Source organism: Fundulus heteroclitus, chromosome 11 (genome assembly GCF_011125445.2).
Source record: "Fundulus heteroclitus isolate FHET01 chromosome 11, MU-UCD_Fhet_4.1, whole genome shotgun sequence".
NCBI lineage: Eukaryota > Metazoa > Chordata > Actinopteri > Cyprinodontiformes > Fundulidae > Fundulus > Fundulus heteroclitus.
Genome location: NC_046371.1, coordinates 33,756,048 through 33,777,413, shown reverse-complemented (window position 1 = coordinate 33,777,413; position 21,366 = coordinate 33,756,048). Strand labels below are relative to the sequence as shown.

At 42.1% G+C, this 21,366-nt stretch overlaps 2 protein-coding genes across 3 annotated transcripts; one reads left to right on the top strand and one right to left on the bottom strand.

The window, feature by feature from the left end:
* Positions 1-1,635: 1,635 nt before the first annotated feature.
* On the bottom strand, positions 1,636-21,333 carry ftr82 (finTRIM family, member 82). Of its 2 annotated transcripts, XM_036143417.1 has the most exons (8): positions 21,261-21,333; positions 6,463-7,080; positions 5,063-5,158; positions 4,734-4,967; positions 4,469-4,628; positions 4,327-4,383; positions 3,075-3,140; positions 1,639-2,988 (listed from the first exon to the last, which is right to left on the bottom strand). In XM_036143417.1, exons 2-8 carry the CDS (start codon positions 7,051-7,053, stop codon positions 2,468-2,470), a joined length of 1,725 nt encoding a protein of 574 aa, XP_035999310.1. In that variant the 5' UTR covers positions 7,054-7,080; positions 21,261-21,333; the 3' UTR covers positions 1,639-2,467. The 2 variants fall into 2 exon arrangements, with proteins under 2 accessions (XP_012720656.2, XP_035999310.1); XM_012865202.3 differs by lacking the exon at positions 21,261-21,333 and having other exon boundaries at positions 1,636-2,988; positions 6,463-7,355.
* Positions 13,435-18,009, top strand: ftr83 (finTRIM family, member 83). The gene is made up of 7 exons (XM_012865204.2): positions 13,435-14,099; positions 14,477-14,572; positions 14,775-15,008; positions 15,109-15,268; positions 15,380-15,436; positions 15,732-15,800; positions 17,194-18,009. Exons 1-7 carry the CDS (start codon positions 13,524-13,526, stop codon positions 17,718-17,720), a joined length of 1,719 nt encoding a protein of 572 aa, XP_012720658.2. The 5' UTR covers positions 13,435-13,523; the 3' UTR covers positions 17,721-18,009.
* Positions 21,334-21,366: the final 33 nt, after the last annotated feature.

The following is a 21,366-nucleotide window of genomic DNA, read 5'->3' as shown; positions in this document are numbered from 1 at the left end:
AAGCCAAAGCTGAAGCTTAGCCCCAAACCGGCTGATGGAAGAGGACAATAATCCCCCAAACAGCAGCCAATCAAAATTCAAACCATTGTGTTACAGTGGCCCAGTGAAAGTTCTGGTTTGAACTTGTTTTAAATGCTGGGGTGGATGCACTATTAAGGAACAGTTGTCACCAGTCCTTTGTGAAGTGTGCTGATCTATGGATAAAGTTGATTGGACACTTCTAAGTCGGTTCTAAATGTGCATTTACAAGCTGTTGAACGGTTGAACCTACCTAGGTTTTCCACATACAGCGTTTCCATTTTGGTCTAAGCTATAAATCATAAGTAACGATGGCTACTCTGTATGCATCTGTTTTAAGTTTCCTACACTTGAGATAAAGGAGATTGTAGAAGCTGATAAAGAGCAGATCATTTTATGATAAAACCCCACAATTAAAAGCTCACTCTGATTTTCCTCCTGATTTCACTGTTTGCACCTAATTAATCAGAGTAGAGGTGATGTAGAGATATTGAAATCAGATAGTTAACAATAAAGGCACATCAAATAAGTAAAGGTCCTTAGCAGACATAACATTTAACAAATGTACTATTTTAGTAGACTTTCTTCAGCCAGCCAGCAGGTGGAGTTGGAGGTAAATCTAGCCTTGATGGCTTAGTTTTGTGCTGAAAACGGATTCAGCGTTTATGTGCCACCGTGTTCACTTCTAAACAAATTCCAATAAAAGTGCAATCATTACATTTTGCACTTGTTAAAGCAAAATTCTAACGCATGCACACATTACGTTTAGTGTGAATCCGTATCCTAACCAAAGGTCTCCAGCCATTTAGGGTCCAGGACCCCTTTGACTAATGGCGAGGCTGTGCGAGGACTGTCTTCTATGTCGGTACCTGGGGGCATCAGGAGCAACAAAACATCATGTAAAACTTCTAAAGCAAGATCTAGGCATGAGTACGCAAGTCTGAACTTGGGAACAAGCAATGGGCCACTAACTAAGCAAAGGTTAGGAGGTGGGTTCAGGTCAACAAAGTCAATGTATTTCAGTGCTACAGAAAATGTGCAGAGCTGAAAACGTGTGTGAGTAAGACAGCTTCTGGGAAATAAGTTGTCTGGAAAAGGGGAGCACCACTGAGGTCTTTGTGACGGCAACAGTGAAGCATCCTTCCTGATCTAATTCATATGTGGAGCTGGAGCAGCTTCTCGTGCTTCTTTACAAAGCTGCTGAGAACACTGCAATGAATGAAAAGTGGAGTCAAAATATAATGGGAAAATTAGGTGATGAGCTGCATGTTTTCAGGCAAACATTATGGGAAAGGTGGTGTAAAATCATAAAATGGACAATTTGGCAGGCTGGCATGAAAAGAAGGGAGAAATAATTCAGCAAGAATCAGCTGTCATTAGTCCGGGTTTGGACCAAAACACAAGATTCCTCGTGCCAGCTGCAGGGGATGTTGCTCCTTCCTTTATACGGGGACTGAAGGTAAACTAAAGTGGACATATTTACCAGCTATTACATTATTTTAAAAAGTGCAGATTAAAGGAGACGTTCACACAAAAGAAACTAAGTCCCATGACCCCCACATTGAATACTTCTGCATTTTATGTAGCGTTCAATCTGGCATCACGACAAAAACAAAGTCATGTATTTAGTTCTTTATTTAGAACCATAATTGATTTTTTTTTTTTTTTTTTACAAAACAAAGCTTTTATATGAATTATATAATTATGCTGGAAAACAGCCATAAAATTAAATAAGAGTTAGTTCAAGTGAAAGCAAACTTTCAGGGCTCTCAACAGATGCAACAGCCATCGAATGACATGAAACAAAACAAAGAAAAAAACAAACTGAAATGACAATGAAGCGCTCTTCTTGAATGCACGGAAAGCGCACAACCAAAACAACGCTCACTATAAAACGCGTACACTTAAAGAGAGCGAGTTATAAACAACTACAGTTAGATTGCATCACACTGGGACATCTCATTACAAAAATAAATCATACAAAATCAGAACATGTGAAAGATTTCGCGTCGGTTTTGATTAAATAGTTTGAGCTGAATATGATGTAAATTATGATGTTTAATAGACGTGAGGGAAAAACACTTAGTGGATCGCGCGTAATAAATGTTACTGGTAGTTTAATTTACACCACACTAACCCATTGTACATTATACAGAAGATGTCAGCTGCTCCACACGTTGATCTTACATTTCAGTAATATTTCAGTAAACCATGTTTAAAATATGATTCAACAGCACAGTGCAAAAAATCTAATACGTTATGGGCTGTGTTGAGTTAAAAAAAATGCACACATTCTCCTTTAACCATAATTAGTGGAACTCCATTAATGTGGTTTGATATAGTTATACATTTCTGCAAAAATATATATTTCAATGCTGTGTGTTATATGAAATAAAAAAAATTAAAAAATTTTGGAATATTTTCAGACGGAGGCTCATATATCAGGGTTTCACTTGAGGCTGCAGATCTTCACAGACGTTCCGACTCCGAAGCCCGGATAGACGGGCTCCACGAAGGTGGTCTGGAACCTGTGCAGGAGCGTCATGGTGCTGCCTATGCTGTAGAACGCCAGCACGCCCGCCGCGTGGTCCAGGTACACGCCTATCCTGGACGAGTGCGGCCCGCTCACGGCTTTGTCCACCCGGTTGTGCCAGGCGGAGTATCCCGTGTCAGAACAGAGGAGGCTCCAGGATTTGTCGTTGTAGCCCAGCAGGCACAGCGAGCCTTTGCCTTTGCGGCTGATGCCTCGGTAGGCCACACCGATGGAGAACTCCCCGCTCCACTCGATTTCCCAGTAGAAGCGACCTCCGGACAGGGCCTCTCGGCACAGCACCTGGGCGAAGCTGTCGAACCGCTCAGGGTTGTCGTTGTAGGGCTGCAGGTCTCTGGTGCGGATGACCTTCCTGCTGCCCTCGGAGATATAGAGCTCTTTGTAGGCAGTGACTGGGTCCAGTTTCAGCTGGCAGAAGTCTGAATGAAGAGAATCAAACATTTTCAAAGGTTTGCTCACTGGAATCAGGTTGGTGGCTTCAGAACAAAATGTAAGAGTTTCATACATTTGATAAAATCTGCTCTGGCCTTTGGCTCTGGAGGAGGAGTATTGTCCACCGTCATCTCTTTGCCTGAGGAGCAAGAAAACACAGATAAGACACACTAAGACGCATCCAATGCTTTGCTGATGTGCAGTGATAGCGACATTAACACGACAAGGTACCTTACGGTATTAGTCTCACTTGAACTCCTTTTGATGTGATACACCGGCAGTGGTGCGTAATTGTGAAAATAGCTTTAACGAATGAGGTGCGTTTTGGATCTATGGCGCCCTTAGTCCGTACTCCACAGAACTAACTCTTGCTGCAATTACAGCTGCAAGTCCTTCGAGACTAGAAATGTTCCCATCCCTCTTTGGAAGAATCGCTCAATCTCCGCCAGATTGGATGGAGAGCATGTATAAACATCAGTTTTCAAGTCTTGTTACAGATGATCAACTAGTTTTAAGCCTGGAGGTTGACTGGGCGTTCTGAACCTTGCATAAGCTTTGATCTAAAAATGTCCAGTGTGGTTCTGGCTGTGTGCCTTCAGCAACGGCTTTCCTTCTAGCCACTCTTGCCAGATTTGTGTGCGTGCACAACTAATGGCTGCCACGCCAACAAATCCTCCAACCTGAGCTGTGGATCTCTGCATCTCTTTCGGAGTTGCTTCTCTGATTAATACTCTCCTTGCAGTGCCCGTCAGTTTAGGTGGACAGTCATGTCTTGGTAGGTTTGGGGTTAATGGACTGAACCGAGCTCTGTGAGGTGTTCAAAGCCTGAGGTAATGTTTTTTTTTTTTTTTTTGATAACATAACTCTGCTTTAAACTTCTCCACAACCTTCACCCTGACTTTTCTGCTGGGTTCCTTGGTCTTCATGTGGCTGGTTGTTCCCTAATGTTCTCCGACAAACTTCAAACTGCTGGATGTATAACAGACTAAATTGCATGCAGGAGGACTGATTTACTTGTTTGACAGCAATCGGGGGGGGGGGGGGGGGGGGGGCATACTTTTCAGGTTTATTTTTTTTAGGAAAAATGTCTACTTGTCTACTTCATATTTATGTTTTTTTGTTTGTCTATCATATAATATCCAAATAAAACACATCCAAGATAGCGGATTCAATGAGAGACGTGTGGAACAGTTCATACGGCGTGAATACTTTTTCAAAGCCTCTATAAGCTCGTATGAGGCGCCCTCCTATAGCTTGCAGATATGATAACGTCAACCTTCACAATAATTAACCCATGAGGGTGTAAAGAACGTGATGGCGCTCACCTCTGCTCCTCCTGTCCAACGTCCGGCTCTCTTTAGTGTAGATTGGGACCTCGTTCACTGTAAAGCAGAGCATACTGGTGTTTAAGACAAAATAGCTGGTTTTCACCCTCTTTTATGACCCTTTCTGCCACTCAGATCCAACCTGTTTTGGAGATTTTGAGCAGCTCCTCTCTCCCAAACTCCTCGAGGCGATCTTTAATCTCAGCCACAGCTTTCCTGACCGTGGCGAAGGAGAAGTCAGGGTTGACCGTCACCTTGGGTATGAAGCCGTCATCAGTTGGGGTGCACAGGTAGTTAAAGTTCTGCCGGGAAGAGGCAAGGGAGGAAAATCAGCGAGGGCGTCTAAACTAACTCACCTGTACACGGCAGGCGTGTGCTTGGCGAAAATCGTAAAAAAGTCATCGTACTTGCAAGAAGTGGATGTGATCTTCGGTGCTGTGCAGCTGCTTGAGGCCGGACTCCTTCTTCTTGAGCTCGTCGATCTCCTGCTCCAGTCGCTCGATCAAAGCCTCGGCCTGGTTGAAAGCGGCCTTCTCGTTGATGCCGATCAACTTGGTCACCTCCGACCGCATCCTCTCAATGGAGCGAATCATGTCCTCGAACATCTTCTGGCTCTCCACCATGGCTCTCTGGGCCGAGTTCTGCAAAGAAATGCAGTCGATGGATAAAGCGTAGCCGATTAGGTTTAAATTGTAAAATTGCTGTGCAAGAACAAAAAAAAAAGAGAACACCCTACCTTGAGCGAATCCACCGCAGTCTTGAGTTCCTCCAGCTCCTTCACCCTTTCCTGGCATTTTTGTCTAATCTCAGCTTGGGATACTCCCAACAGTTTCTGGAAATAAAAGGAGGATTACAAATCTATCCCTTTCTGCACTTTTTTTAGGCACTCACTCCCACACAGATAAACAGCACTATCCTCCTCTATTGCATCATGCAATGTTGGAAGAAAGGTTTAAAACAAGTGCCGTTAACTCAGATCGGGACAGGCATAGGCAAATATTGTGTTTTTTTATAGTGCAGGACACAAATAAAGGCTGGAATCTTCTCATGAGAGAATATCTGGGGAGGCCCTTTGGCACATCAAACAAGACCCCACTCAAAGACGCTTCTTAAACGCGGCTCGCTTTTATCTCAGAGGCAGGAAGAAAAAAAAGCTCTATGGAGGAATTCCGGCCACGGCAGGAATGTGAAACTACGGCTGCTGCCTGCATGTTCAAGAGAAATTTCAAGGTGCGTGGCGACAGAATGGGAGGCTTCTAATTCGGCTTTTACTCAAACCCGCCAAGCCATTCTCCAAGATAAGCTTGAGGAATGCGGGGAATCTGGGAAGGCAGGGGGATAACATGAAAGGGGGGAGGGGGGAGGATGGAGTAAAGGATGTGAGGATGGGGTTATAAATCCTTGCATGAGGGAAACCAGGCGGCCAGAGTTGTACGTGTTGCATTGCTTCCCCACCGTGGGCTGAAAAGTGTTTCGGTCATCATCCCTGGCAGCTATAAAGACTCTCCTACTGTATATCAGTCCCACTGCAGTATCTGCTGACGCTCTTATCTGCCCCGCATTGTTTTATGGGCTGTGTCGTCCATGAGTCATTTCACCTCGCATTGCCAAAGAGAGATTGAAGCGAGGTGTTGTCTGCCTTCACTCCCTGACATTCCAGTCCCATCCCAGGCCCCACTCCCACAGGTGGCAACCCACTCAGCGCAAGGGAAGGCTGCGGTATCTCTGTCTTTATCTCGCAGCTGGGTCACCATATTCTCTGGAAAGCAGCTTTTAGGAAGGTGTATGTGTGTAAATGTAAGACACTCCCATTGACACCCCCCCTCCCCACTTCCCCTTAGCTTCCAGGCAGCTAATCAGAGAGCCGGGTTTGTTTTGGCGGCCCTGAATGCCTGCCAGGGAAGCTGATAACGTTGGAGAAATGGGTCAAAGTCCAAGCAGCAATCCCAGAGCGGCAGCAGAAGGTGGGAAAAAAATGATACCCTGCTTGCGTTCACTCAAGTTTACTGAGAGAGTGTGTACATGCAAAGTTTGGCTTCATCAATCAGCACGGAGAGTTTCAGAAGCAGCAGCCCCTGAGAAGCAGACAGCTGAACAATACCACAAGAAGCGCTGTATGAAAGCAGACAGCCCTACCTGTTTCTCGCCCCTCTCCGCCTCGGCCGACACAATGTCGTGGCCCCTGTGCTCACTGACGGTGCAGATGGCACAGATACACATCTGGTCCGTCCGGCAGAAGAGCTCCAGGGACTTCTGGTGCTGCGGGCAGATCTTCCTGTCCAGGTTGCCCAGCTCGTCCACCAGCTTGTGCTTTTTGAACGTGGCCGACTCGTAGTGCGGCCTCAAGTGCTTCTCGCAGTAAGACGCCAGACAGTTCAGGCAGGACTTCACCGCCTTGAGCTTCCTCCCCATGCAGAAGTCGCAGGGCACGTCGCTCGCCCCGGCGTAGACGTTTCCCTGGGATGTGCTCAGGTTGAGGTTCAGGCCACTCTTCTTGATCTTGTCGGCCACCATGCTGAGGGTGGCATTGGGTCGCAGCACAGGCCTCTGGGTGAACGTGATCTTGCACTGGGGACAAATGTAAATCCCCGTGTAGTCCGCTTCGTTCCAGTAGCCACTTATGCAGTCCATGCAGAAGCTGTGGCCGCAGGGGATGGCCACAGGGTCCTTGAGGAGATTCTGGCACAGTGAGCAGCTGAAATAATCTGGAGAAGTGTGATCGGCCATTGTGATGGGCTCCAGAGCCGGTCAGACCTGCAGAAACAGACAGAGCGAGTGCCAGAAGTGGATAGGGAGTTCGCGCAGTGTGTGAGAGAGAGCCCGCCCTCGGCCGTGTGGTACAGCCTGCCAGGGACAGGATCTACTTGTATTTCTAAATTCCAGAGGTTATTGATTGAAAGCAAGAGAGGCCCCTCCCCCTGTGCCGTGAGCGCGTCGAGCCCTGCCCTGCTTAGATAAGCAGGTTTAGCAAGAAGCAAGAGAGAACAAGGTAGAAGGAGATTAGAGAGAAGAAAGTGAAAGAAGGAGAATGAATGAAACGTGAAAAAAATAAATAAATAAATTCAGCGTGATTTAGTGTGGAAGAAAAGCGTTTCCTTTCTCCCAGCAGCTTCCTCTCTTCCTGAATTCCTCATGAGGCTCATCTGTGGCTGGATTGCGCACACACGTCCCGGCAGCTGCGTTTCCACCTATTGTTGTCACACAGAATTGCCATTGTCTTAAACCGGTTATAGTTCGACAAACATTAAAGCAGCCTGGAGTACTGTAGGAATTTCATCGGGGGAGGGGGGATAAAAACAAACAGACGTGCCGAGCTCAGATAAAGTCTAATAATTTCTAGCCTTGTTTAAAACAAACCCCGTAACTTGTTGGGCACGTCAGAGTTGCAGTATTGACTCGGTGACCGGTCGGACCCGTCGGTTGGCTCTGACGAGCCATGTGTAACAGTAGATGTGTGCCGGGCGGTCGTGGCTGACATGGCCAGTGGAAACGCACAGGTATGCCTGAACAAACACAAACAGCATTCCTGTCACGTCCAAGTGTGTTGCAATGAATGGTTTCTGTATTACTCTGCATGCTATGTCACATTTTCGTAGTGGTAAAACAAAAAAAACACTCCCCGTCACCCTGACTCCACATTACTTAATGCAAGATGGTGATAAAAATGCAGCGGGAGATACTGCATGACTTTGAGTATAAAGTGTCTGATAACAATGCATCATTAGTTTTTAATAAATCTAGGAACAACCCCCCCCCCCCCCCCTCCACCCCCCCATACTGACGCGCCATTCAAAGTGTTTACTCTCACAGCATTAATGCAAAACACACACAATTTCAAGTTCTTTTTGGTATTCCAAATTTTCTAACTGATTCGTAGCGATCCAACACTGAATATAGGGTTAGCTAAAGTAAAATGTCCTCACCACTATTATCTCGCTTTATGTCATCCACTTGGTAGTTTCGCCCACTCCATATTTGGCCAGGTTTCTGATAAGCCAGTTTTCCTTCCTTCCTCTCGAGGAAAGCAAATGTTCGGTGCTCACAGATTAACAGGCCAGCTGGGGAGGGAACCGCTGCAGATCCACAGAAAGGAGCCTCGCAGAGAGGGGACCCTCTTTAGGCACACACAGTACAAACCAGAGGACTGGAAGCAACAAACAGCCTCGTTTAAAAATGTACCCAGATTAAAATCGTCATGTTTTTAGGTCAGCTAGGGTTTCACCAAATTATTCTATTAATTAAAAGCCAGAATCATAAGCGAGATTTCTTTTATAGAGTATTTCAAAAATGCCTTTAAATTCAGAAGTTTACATACATATACATATTTCATTAATATATTGTAGAACTGCTGTTGAAAACAGGACTTTGGTGAAACATTTTGGCTATCCTCCCCTGGGTTTCTCACAGTAGTTAGCAGTCATTTTGGCCCCTTCCTCCTGACAGAGCTGGTCTAAGTAAGTTGGGTTTGTAGGCCGCCTTTCTCAGACACACCTTTGCAGATCTGCCCACAACTTTTCCATGGGACTGAGATCAGGGCTTCGTCATGGACACTCTAAAACACTGACTTTGATGTCACTTTCTAACAAATATGTCTGCATGCTTAGGGTCTCTTTCCATTCGGAATACCTATTTGCACCCTAGTTCTAACTTCTTGGATGCTTTCTTGAGGTGTTGCTCCAGAATTTCCACATAATCTTCTTTCGTCCCTCCTGCAATATGGCATGCACACAACATGTCGCTGCCACCCCTGTAACTCTTTATCAGTCCCTTTTCAGAATGTAATTTAATTTTTATGTTGCTTTTGTTGTAATGGCTTCTTCCTTACTGCGTGGCTGCTCAGTCCATGAAGGGCCCGTTGTGGTGTGGAAATTAAAGATCTTCTAACCAGTTTCTGCCAAAACCTTAAATAGATCTTTCACTTTTATTCTCTGGTTGATCTGCATATCTTGCACCAAATCAAACATGTCTCTGGGATATTCTTATGCTGGTTATAGTTACATATAATTGTTTGAACGTGGCACCTTCAGGCATTTTCTGGACATTGCACCCAAGTATCAACCAGATTTGTGGAGGCCCACAATTATTCTCCCAATGTCTCAGTGGGTTTATGTTGATTTTTCCATGATGTCATACACTGAAAGAGTCTGATTGAGGTGTCGCTTAAAAACATTCAAAAGTAAATTCTTCAATTGAATATTAAATATTATACATTTAAATATTGTTCCATTATAAACTTAAATATTGTAAATTTACTAAACAGAAGCTCACAGGGCAATAACATGGTCATCTGGGCAGTCCCAAACTTTTTAAACACCTATTGCACGAAAACGTCTGAATTTGAAGAAAGTAATCAAACATTTTCTGTTGTATGCTGTGCATGTTAGCAACTAGTTTTTTACTAGGCTTGTAGAAAGATTTACGTTGATTTGAACAATCCATAGAAAGGATGTAGGAGTTCTTTTTTGTTGAATGAGACAGAAAGTTTCTAGTTAACTTGAGTTCATTCCAAGTTCAGTGTGAAGGGTCCGCCTTAGCTAGGGTGTGCAGCGTGTTTGTCTTCTGCAGCAGGGGAGGACAAGTGGTGTTTGATCAAAGGAACAACAAGGATCCACTTCACCGAAGACGAGCAAGAAAAACTGAAGGCAGAGGATGCACTTTCGGATTTTGCTCCGCATGTAGAGCGTAGACAGAAATGGGTTTGGGTGCAGAGATTAGTCTAAAAACTGGGTCCTGGTATGAGTGAGACTTGCTTGAGGAAACTAGACCAATCCCATAATTCCAAATTCACACACAGGATTAATGAAGCAAAGTTACAAAGTATGTGTTAGTCTTAGTATGCATGAGTGTATGTTTTGTGTTAGTCTTTCTGCAACTAAATTGATTATGAAACAATATAAATATTGATTTGGTCAGATATTAAACAGCCAGAGTAAAAGCTTCAAAGGAAGGCCACCTCTGAGCCTTTGTCTGAAAACAACTGAAGGGAAGCAACCCTGTGTCTCCTGGGACACGCCCATGTCAGCACAGAGAAGGCCTTACGTAAGCAAGTACATAGAAACTATGTTTTTTTTTTCATTTACATACTTTTGTCTGCTATGAGACAGCTTCCAGCTGAGACAAAAAGTGCAAAAGTAAGATAAAATATTTCCCATGGCTGAGACATGAAGGAAGCTCAATGAGTTATTTCTGCTCTATAAAAATATCTGTTTTGCTTTATGAGAACAAAGTCCACGGTTTGTTTAAAACCTGTTGAGTGAAAGGCAAACAGAAAATTTTAGGTGTGAATATCCTGATCAGAAAGGGTAAACTGTTTTGCTCTGAAAGTCCGGGTTGACCAAACCAAATAATGCAGCAGAACAATAACATCCACCACTCCTACCGGCACTCCCTGACCGTGTGCAGCTGATCCCTAGAAGATGTCAGTTTAAATCAGATACATTAAAAGTCAGTTTGCAATTTGCGACTTTAGCAAAACTAATTTACATGTGGAGTGCATGCGATTACAACAGACTAAAAAACACTGCTATAAAACCATTTCATCTAAATAATATTAACAAGCCCTCTTATACAGCTAATATTATCAGGGGTTAGTTGTCGAAGACATAATTCAGTGGGTAAACTATCGTTCCAAATAAAAGACACAATTTGAATTTCACGAAAGAAAATAATTTTCATTTTTATGGTGCACAACATCAAACCTCCACATAGAGATTCAGTGAAATAATAGGCTACATTCGGTCTTGGATGTCAGCTGTAGCTCCTGCTGTTGACACACAACAGAGCCTATATAATGCTTGGCACTCTGCTCGGGCCCCGCTGGCCCAAACACAATGGAATCTTTTAAGCAAGCTTTCCTGGCCCTCCTGTTATCTGGGCTATCAAGTGTAGTTGCATTCCTAACTCCATCTCAACGGCACTGAAACTCCATTCTAGCTGAGAGGTGTGCTCACTCTGTGAGATTAATTATACACAAAGTGTTGAACTCAGGAGTTCGGGCTCTTTTGAATCGCTTATTTACAAGAAAATGTCTTTATTTAAATTGGTTTTAAACTAAAAAGGCACATGGTTAGTGACTAATAGAAACTAGGGGCTTCCTGTCAAAGGAAATCAGTGCTGAAAGAGTTGATGATTAACTGGTTTCAGGTGGGGTGAAGGTCAGCATCACACTGACTGGAGAAGACAACAGGGCCTCCCAGATGGATTTATACCAGTTGAACATTTAATCACTTTGTAACCAAAAGCTTTATCTTTTATCTGGATTTTATGTGACAGACGTTCACAAAGTAGCACATGTGGGTATTGAAAGGAAAACGATCCACAGTTTCCAAAGGTATTTTTAGACCCGATCTCTTGTATGACATGCATTTTTAATTTCTCTGTGCTATTAGGGCTAAATGGAACCTGATAAGTATAAAAACAAAGAATTGTCTTTTTACATGATGTAGTTTCTGAGAAAAGTAATGACCACATATTTAATTCAATTAAATTTTATTTATATAGCGCCAATTTATGATACATCTCAAGGCACTTTCCAAATTCAAATTCAATCAGATTATTCATATATGTGGATTCAATATATTACAATGAAGTCACAGTTGAGTAATGCCATTCAAAACTCTTTATGCAGTGCCTAAACACTTTTCCTGAGTGCAAAGAAACAAAAGAAAAAACAACAATGCCACTTTGAACCATATGGCTCTTTGAATTGCTGCCAATAATTGGTGGGAGATCAACAAAGTAAAAAAACACCCCAAACCGTTTGTATTGTAAATCTTCTAAACTGTTCATTTCAGCTGGCCTCTAAAGAGCAATCTTTAGTATTGTGGTCTGGACAACCCAAAATGTGATGTCCATATATGTCCATATATATATTAAACAATGCAACAATGCATGCCATAAATCACAGATCATATTTCTTCCACTTCACAGCTATGCACTGCTTCCTGGCAATCTATAACCAAAAAGTACACTGAGGTCTGTCAATGGAACATGAAATGTGAAGTTCAAGCTTGACTCATTATTATACTAATTTTGGTTGTGCTCGTGGCAAATAATGCTGAGAATGACATCAAACCAAACCTAACCTTGTCCCAGTTCTAAGTATCAGAAACAGTGGGATTCACTGTTTAATGAGCTCAGTGACCATGCTAACTACTATTAGCAACACAATCTACGAACAATGCATGGATTTCTGTGCATGCTGTCCCATCAAACACTGTAGTAAAACCATTCAGTTAAGTGCGTGATGGACTTAAGGGAACACAGATGGTCAAAAATGGAAACAAACAGTTTTTAATTATTACTAGCTTCTCTATGCCAGACAGGCATATTGGATTTCAAGGCCAGAGATGGAGAGAAACCTCTCACTTTCTCACTTGGGTTTCTGACATCAGGGGGATGGGTCAGCTCATTTTTTAAAGAAACTTGCAAATCTAAATATCGTTGTACTCACTTTAAATTTTCTATCACAAAGTGCTACTTGTTATAATAAGGTTTAGAACCAGTTAGCTACAGCCATCAGAGGTGTGGTATTATTTAAATTATTTGAGACAACAAAGTTGATTTTTACTGTTGATAAGAAGACTTAACATTATCCACTGAAGAACAGAAAATCTGCTCTCAAGCAAGAGGTCAGCTTGTTTGCACTCTGATTATAGTAAATATCGGTACATACTGAGAGGAAGCAGACTTTTCCAGGTAGTAAATAATTAAAGTCCACTTAAGTCACCTGGGATTTCTTAGCACCTTATCTCGGTTACATGTATATGCTCCTTTTTTCATCTTGCCAATCTTTTTGTAACAAGAAAATTCAATTAAATTCAATTGAATTCCCCATTTCTGACTCTGACCACTCTTACTTTCTTAAAAATTCCTAAACACCTGTTTGTCTTTTTTGTAATAATGGAATAAATAAAAGGACTCCATTTTTTGCTTTCTATTGCTCAAGAAAAACACTTGTATCTTTTGATCACATTTCATTCATTCTCTCTGTACTCTGTAAGAGTTGGACACATTCACTGCGACCTGTTCTTACCCCGCCCATGTTTTACTGGTTTCGGCTTAACCAGTTTAGCTTCCCTCTGTTTACTCTATAAAACTTGCGCCTGCACTACCTGTAGGATCACTTTGCCACTGTGCTGACACAAGTCAGCTTCTCTCTCCGAAGGCTCTTCTCTGCATTGAGGGTTTACTTCACCATGTCTTCTGACCAGGACAGCTGCTTCCTCTGTAAGGAATATCTGAGGGACCCTGTGTCCATCCCGTGCGGCCACATCTTCTGCTCCATCTGCCTGAAGACCTACTGGGATCATGCTGACCACACCGGCTCGTACCTCTGCCCGCAGTGCAGGGTAACTTACAACAAGAGGCCCACTCCGAGGCGCATGGGAGGCTCTCGGTACTCCACCATGCCCCGCAACTCGGAGTCCTTTCCGCCGCCACCTCCGTCCCCGGACTACAACTATGCCGGACCCCAAGATGTTGGTTGTGACATTTGCGTTGGCAAAAAGCACAAAGCCATCAAGACCTGCCTGATGTGCCTGGCCTCCTACTGCGAGAAGCATCTGAAACCCCACTTTGAGTCGGCCACTTTCAAAAGGCACAAGCTGGTTGATGAGATCGGCCACCTGGACAGGCAGATCTGTCCACAGCATCAGAAAGGCCTGGAGCTGTACTGCCGCACAGATCAGATGTGTATCTGTGTGCTGTGTACGGTGAAAGAACATAAGGGACACGACATGGTGTCAGCAGAGCAGGAGAGAGCAGAGGAGCAGGTAAATAACACTTTACAAACCACTAAGACACACATGTCAAACTGGTGGCTGACTCACACTTTTATGTGTCGATAACTCTACAATATACTTGACTAAATACATAGCATTTAAAAAATATAGACTTGTGCAAATCTACACCATGGTTCACTGTAGACGCAAGGCTGAGTTAGATATGAATCAGATAAAACAATGTCAGAAAGACAGGGACAGATAGAGTATTGAACATATCTATTTGTCACAGTATGGACAGCTTCCCAAGTCAGCTCAACATGTTTAACATTTAAGGAACAAAAAAACCCCCAAAAAAACAAGATGATTTAGCAGCCAATATGTGGCACTGCTGTCATAATTATCGTTTTCTCATGTTTCAATTTTAGCAACGTTTGGGTGCCACCCAGGCTGAGATCCAGGAAAGGATTCATGACCGTCTCAAGCAGATGGAGGAGCTGAAACAAGCTGTGGACTCGCTCAAGGTTCGTAACCCTCATCATCCATCAGACAGATAAGACCAGACTAACCACTAAACATTGACGGGAAAGTTAAATCAGCCACCCCTGACAACATTCCATGTCAAAAGAGTGATGACAGCTCCTTTAAGTGTACTAGTAAGAAGAAAAAAACTGGGGCGTCAACCACTTGATTTATATGACAAACACCTCCTGTCTCCCGCTGTAGAACTCGGCCCATAGAGCGCTGCAGGAATGCGAGAAAATGTTTAGCGACATGATGCGCTCCATAGAGAGGATGCAGACGGAGATGGCCAAGCTGATATCGACAAACAAGAGAGCTGCCCTCAACAACGCAGAGGGCCACATGGAGCGTCTGAGTCACGAAATTGCTGACTTGAAGAAGAGAGACAATGAGATCACTCAGCTGTCCCGCACTGAGGACCACATCCACTTCATCCAGGTAAAACAACAGACGCCCCACACCCATAGAAACCCTCTACTTTATCCCTAACCCTAGTCGACGAAACCCAAAGTTAATTGATAGTGATTTTGTTTTTCAGAGTTACCACATGTTGATAGCCCAGACAGAGGCTGAGGAGTTGCCTTCAGTGACCGTGAATCCCTACTTCACCTTCGGCTCCGTTACCAAGGCCGTGTCCGAGATGAAGCAGCATCTGAACGAATTTAGCAATGATGAGCTGGTGAAGGTCGCCAAAACAGGTGAGTGCTGAGGCAGAGACAAAAACCGTTGGTCTCGGTTCCTCTCAACAACCATGAAAATTGTGAAAGCTCAACACCTAAGTCCAACTTCTTATTTTTTTCCATTTGCAGTGAACAAAATGGCCTTCTGTCAGCTGGACGAGCCCAAAAAGAAACACTCCATTAAAGGTGAGCCAGGAAAATGTCCTACCTGATGTAATGGATGATAAAAACCATGTTAGTAAAAATTTTACTGTTGACCCAATAACCAGATAACATACTAAGAACTATTTGAAAGTCAAAAGCTTTTGGACTCTTTTCAGTACTATTTATTTGCCCATGATTTTAATCAGAGGTCATTCAGGGGCCATTGAGTTGCAGTCTGGTTAAATGTTTAACTGTGACGAGGAGTGTCAGGCTGCCGGTGTTACACCACAGACTATGCCAGATGTTTTCTGATCCTTTTCTACATGTGCTTCTGCAGCTGAAGAGGCTGCAATGTACAAGTCCGTCCCCGTCCAGGAACCTCACTACAGGGATGACTTCATGAGATGTGAGTCTCTTGTTCCTTCTGGGGCACACTTCACTGCTTCCTTTCCTTCTGCTCAGCCCGCTGCATGATGCAAACTAGATGCTAATAATGGCTCTTTGTCAGACCCTGTGGCTGACCACAAAATCTGATATCAGAAACAACTACAAGTCCTACAGGGGTGACAGACACAGGGGCATATTCTTTGCAAATATATTTGTATGCTGGCACACTAGGAGGTTACTGATTTACACCTGATTTCAGTCTGAGAGCCTCTCAATGTTCAATGTTGCTTCTTTTTATCTGCATCTAATGGCCCTCTTCCAATATCACAAAGCCAGCTTGGCACAGCATGGCTCTTCCTGGTTATTAGGGGTTTCCAATAGTATCATTTCCAGAGTTTCGGACCCTTTTTAGTACCTTATCAGCAGGGGTTCCAAGCAAGCCGAGTCAGGGTGGGGATGCAATGTCAGAAGACTGTCGGCCACTGTTTGGTTAGGCGGTGGCGTCACTGGTAGTGTCACTCATGTGATTCACGAGAATTTGACCAGCCATATGTAAAAGCTCACAAGAGCGCCTGAGTGTATTAAAGTGACGGAGTATATTCTACTGAAAGAAAATGGAAGCTCTGAAATCTCTGAGGACCAATGACAAAGTGCAAGCGTTTTTGGGTGTGGTGGCTGAGGAGAAGATAGAGATGAACCTGGTAGACTGAGCAGCACGTTCAACATCGCTACCATGCCCTCCATTGTTGCGTTTTCTATTTGTCTCATGCAAACACATCATGTTACCTTGCTTGATGTGGTACCTGGTTGTAATAGAAAACAACCCAACCGCGTCGAGTCAAGTAGGAATGAGCCATGTTGTGCTGGGTAGACGCCAATGGAAAAGGGAAACAAGTTAGAAGCGTGGCATCCAGAAGCTTGAAAAAAGCCCAGCTGGTTTAAGACTGAGATGGAGTCTCACTGGTCCTTGGTCTGACCTCTTAGATGGTCTTTGTTTGGTGAACTTTGTTTGTGGTCAAATTCACAAACAGTGTCAATGCTTCTGGCATTCCAGATCAAAGGCCGGACCGAACTAGACGAGGCCACCGGGTGTCCCACCAACTGTGACCTGCAGAGGTGGAGATACACAGCAGGCAGGTGACATCTTACCGCTGGGATTTTTCTGATTATGTGTGTGTGTCCAGCCAGAGGGTCTCCCGCTTTCCCCCTGCAAAGCATGCCCTTGCAGAAATTAGTTAAAAATCTAACAGAGGTGGAAATGCTAATTAGATTCTGCATCAGTAACCTTGCAGTTATTGGTGCCCTGGTGAGGGGTTCCTCTGCCTTCTTTCGTTTACTCGTTTATATTTAACCCCAAGTAATTTATGTTAAACGATTCCTGATGCTGAGTGAATGTTTTTTAAATCCTTTAGATGCTTGCCAACTCACTCTGGACCCAAACACAGCCTACCGACAGCTCTACTTGTCTCGAGGGAATAGAAAGGCCACCCTCAAGAGAGACCCCCAATCTTATAGCGACAACCCAGCCAGGTTCGACTCCCTGCCCCAGGTCCTATGTAAAGAGAACCTTGCTGCAGGCGCCTACTACTGGGAGGTAGACTGGAGTGGGGAAGGGGCTGCCATCGGAGTCACCTACAAAGGCATCAAGAGGACGGGCTACGGAGATGGCTGCCGCATTGGCTACAACCGCAAATCGTGGAGCCTGTTCTGCTCCGACTCCAGCTACTCAGCCCGCCATAACAAAGATCAGATAGAAATCAACGCGCCTTACTCCTCCCGCATCGGGGTCTTCCTGGACTACGATGGGGGCACTCTCGCATTCTACGCCGTAGGAGATACCATGTCCCTCCTCCACCGCTTCAAGGCCTCCTTTACCGAGCCCGTCTATCCAGGCTTCTGGATTTGGTACGACTCTGCCATCACCCTCAACCAGCTTTAATCAAACAACATTCGTCTAATGATCACAGTACAACCACCTGTGATTACTTTTTATACATATAAATGCATGTTACCAGAATATTTTTGCTGTTTTTACATTGAAAATGTGTGCTGATCAAAGGGAAGCTTATGTTGGATGTGAATTTTCTTTGACTTAATATGAACCAATATTAGGGGGAAAGCATTTATAGAGGAACTCCAGACATTGTAAACTGTCAGTGATTGATGTATGTTATGATCATTTGATATTAAAGTTATTTTTAGCAGTAAACACTTGATGTAATACCAAAGGTGTGATGTCATTGTCTCACTTTACCCCATTACTTTATTACGCTTCATGCTTCTGAAGTTTGCTTTGTTGTTCAACAAGATAGCAAACCATACACAACCTGTCTTAATACTAAACACTTACTTGCAGCATCAACATTTCCATCATTCCCAACAAAACTAGAAGATTACCAAGAAAACAAACTGATTTTTGTAGACTCATGCCAGGAAGCACAATACATGAACGTAACAGGCTTCTGTCTGAACAGCAGTGTTGGTTTTGTAGCGCTCTGAGAGGTTTGTGGAGGACTGTACAGAAACAGGTGATGAGTAACTGAGAGGCTCTGAAATGAACGCATGACTTGGACTCATTTTTCTCTTGTTTTATAAGTTAGTGGCCAACATGATTTTCATTAAATCTCTTATTAATTTAGTATTTCACAACCATTTTTCTATGTAAAGTTCTGCATCCTCTTGGCATCATAGGTAAAAACAAGGTTATTGTGGAATCCTGCAACTTCTGCCTGAAGGGGGACTGAAAAAACATTATAGTAAAAGACATGAAAACTACTGTAAGTTAATGTTAACATGAAAATTAATGTTGCAGGGTCAGTTTATATGCATCCTAAAATTAGGATTTTCCATTTTTTTTGTGAGGGCTTAAAAATTGGCTTAAAAGTTGCACAATACAGATTGAGTGCACATAAGAGACTTCTGAACCCCAGCGGACATGCATGACAACAACAGTCTTGTCAACTCAGACTCATTTGAAGCAAGACTCGTCGATCCTCGAGAGGCAGTGTCCTGCAACTTTTAGGTATGTACCATCACTTTATTTGGATCTATAGTTGTACATATATATATATATATATATATATATATATATATATATATATATATATATATATATATATATATATATATATATATATATATATATATATATATATGTATATATATGTATATCCATCCATCCATCCATCCATCCATCCATATACGTATATATATATATATATATATATATATATATATATATATATATATATATATATACGTATATATATATTGACTTATATATGTATATATTTATATTACTTTGTGTGGAATGTTGTAAATATATATATATAAAAATGTTTGGATATCTGGAGCGTGTAACTAAAGTAATTTCCTCTGGGATTATTAAAGTATGTCTGATTCTGATAGTCCGGCATGGATATTAGGTCATAAGAGCTCTGTAGACATGCTGAAGAGGTAATATTTGTTGATCAAAGCCATCTCTTTATGAGTCCTGTAGTAATAAAGCTGCATGTTCCATTATTATTTATACTATGAAGTCTTTCAGCCAGTTCAGATCACAACAACTGGGCTTTCGTACATTCCAGTTAATCAATAAAATCGTCTTCAAACAGAGAGATGCAAAAGTGATTAACAGCTGCCTTGCCTTAGTTCTCCCACCTCCCACCTTTGCACCCAGCAATCATTTTCAACATTCTGGTTCAGGCGGATTGGAACAGGGTTGCGTCTACATGCATCAGGACAACAACTGTCAAGGACTGGAGTTTGAGAACCGTGATTTCAACTGTCTCTGATTTTAGCAGCCATCAGTTTAAAGCAAACCATATGTAATTAGCTACAGAGCATTAACTGTCGTTTAACTATTTAATTTTTTCATATATCAAACTGAAGGCATGCAGATTGAAGGTGGATGCATGGTTTGCAGCATTTTTTATGTTGAAAAAAATGGAATGTGTGACGTGGCCTTGTATTCAGGGCCCCTGAATCAATACTTTATAGAACAACCGTTTACTGTATTTACAGCCACAAGTGATGAGGGTGTTTGCTATGGAGGACCAAGTCTTCCATATTTAATATAAATATAGAAATAAATAAATGCTCAATAAATAAATAAGCATACAATTAATTGCCACCAAATTAATAAATGTAGGTAGAAATTAAATTATACAGTGAGACATAAATGTATATATCTATTTTAATTAGCTTCTTTATTTATTCGCCTTTGTAATAATTACCTTATTTATTTATTGTCCGTTATAATCTTCAACTTTATTTATTAATTACTTGTTTATTTAGGTATTTATTTATGTGTTATAATATTTTATTATATTATAACATATTATAATAATGTTATAATGTTTTATTCTTCCTTTGTATTTTTTTACCCAATATATTTCTGTGATGCTATTTATTTCTGCCTGTCATTTTTACATTTCTGCCTGTCCTTTTTACATTTCTGTATGCATTTCTGCCTCATTATGCAAATCAGGAGGGCTGTGTCTTAAGGGCTCAACTTCTGCCCATTGGTTAGATAGCATTTTACTGCATTGGTCAAATCTACATGGCTTTTCCCCGCACTAAAGCATTGTTTGGTAATGTCAAACTCAGTAGGCAGACGTTCAGTGTCCGACTTCTTAAGGGAATACATGGCTCCATTCTTACATATTTAATACATGATTCTTGCAACCTCTGGTGGAGAAATGTTTACAGCACTGCCTGCAGAGAGTTTTTCCCCCATCATGCTCAAGATTCTCTGGACAAAAGTAAAGGAATATTTATCATCAAGCTGCACTAATTTTCCCTGTAGCAATATCCCTCCCTGAACCAATCCCTTCCACCCCCATCACTCCGTACAGAAATATTTGTTTTCTAATATCCACGGTTGGGTGGTAGAGGGGAACGTGTAATCTCCATTACATAATCAGATTAAAAACAAATAACTTTAACCACTCCAGATAATAAAATAGAAATGTGGAATTATAATGTAGTTACATTGTACGGAACAGCTAAACTGATGAGATTTGAAAGAAAAAAACAACACTGCTCGTTTTAAATGGGTATGGCAATTTTTACATGACGTGATCTAATGAATTTGAAAACACATATATATATATATATATATATATATATATATATATATATATATATATATATATATATACATATATATATACATATATATATATATATATATATATATATATATATATATATATATATATATATATATATATATATATATATATATATATATATATAATAAACCGAAGCAACCTGCACCACGCTGTACAAAACTGATGCATGATGAAGCATAATAATATTGTCAGCGGTAGCTGTTTTTTGTTTTTGTTTTAATAAGCGTCGACGTGAAGAGAAATCTTTGAAATCTAGGATTCCGGCAGCGTTATAATGGTCCGAGTCCAAGTCATCGTTTATGGCGTTATAAATGTATAGAAATCAGCATTTGCTGAGGACCTACCTTAATGAGAAGTTTTCAATAAGAAAAGAAAGAAAAAAACATTCGTTGTGCTCACTTTCGCCCCTCAGCACGCCTATAGAGAAAACGTACCGGAAAAGAAAACCGA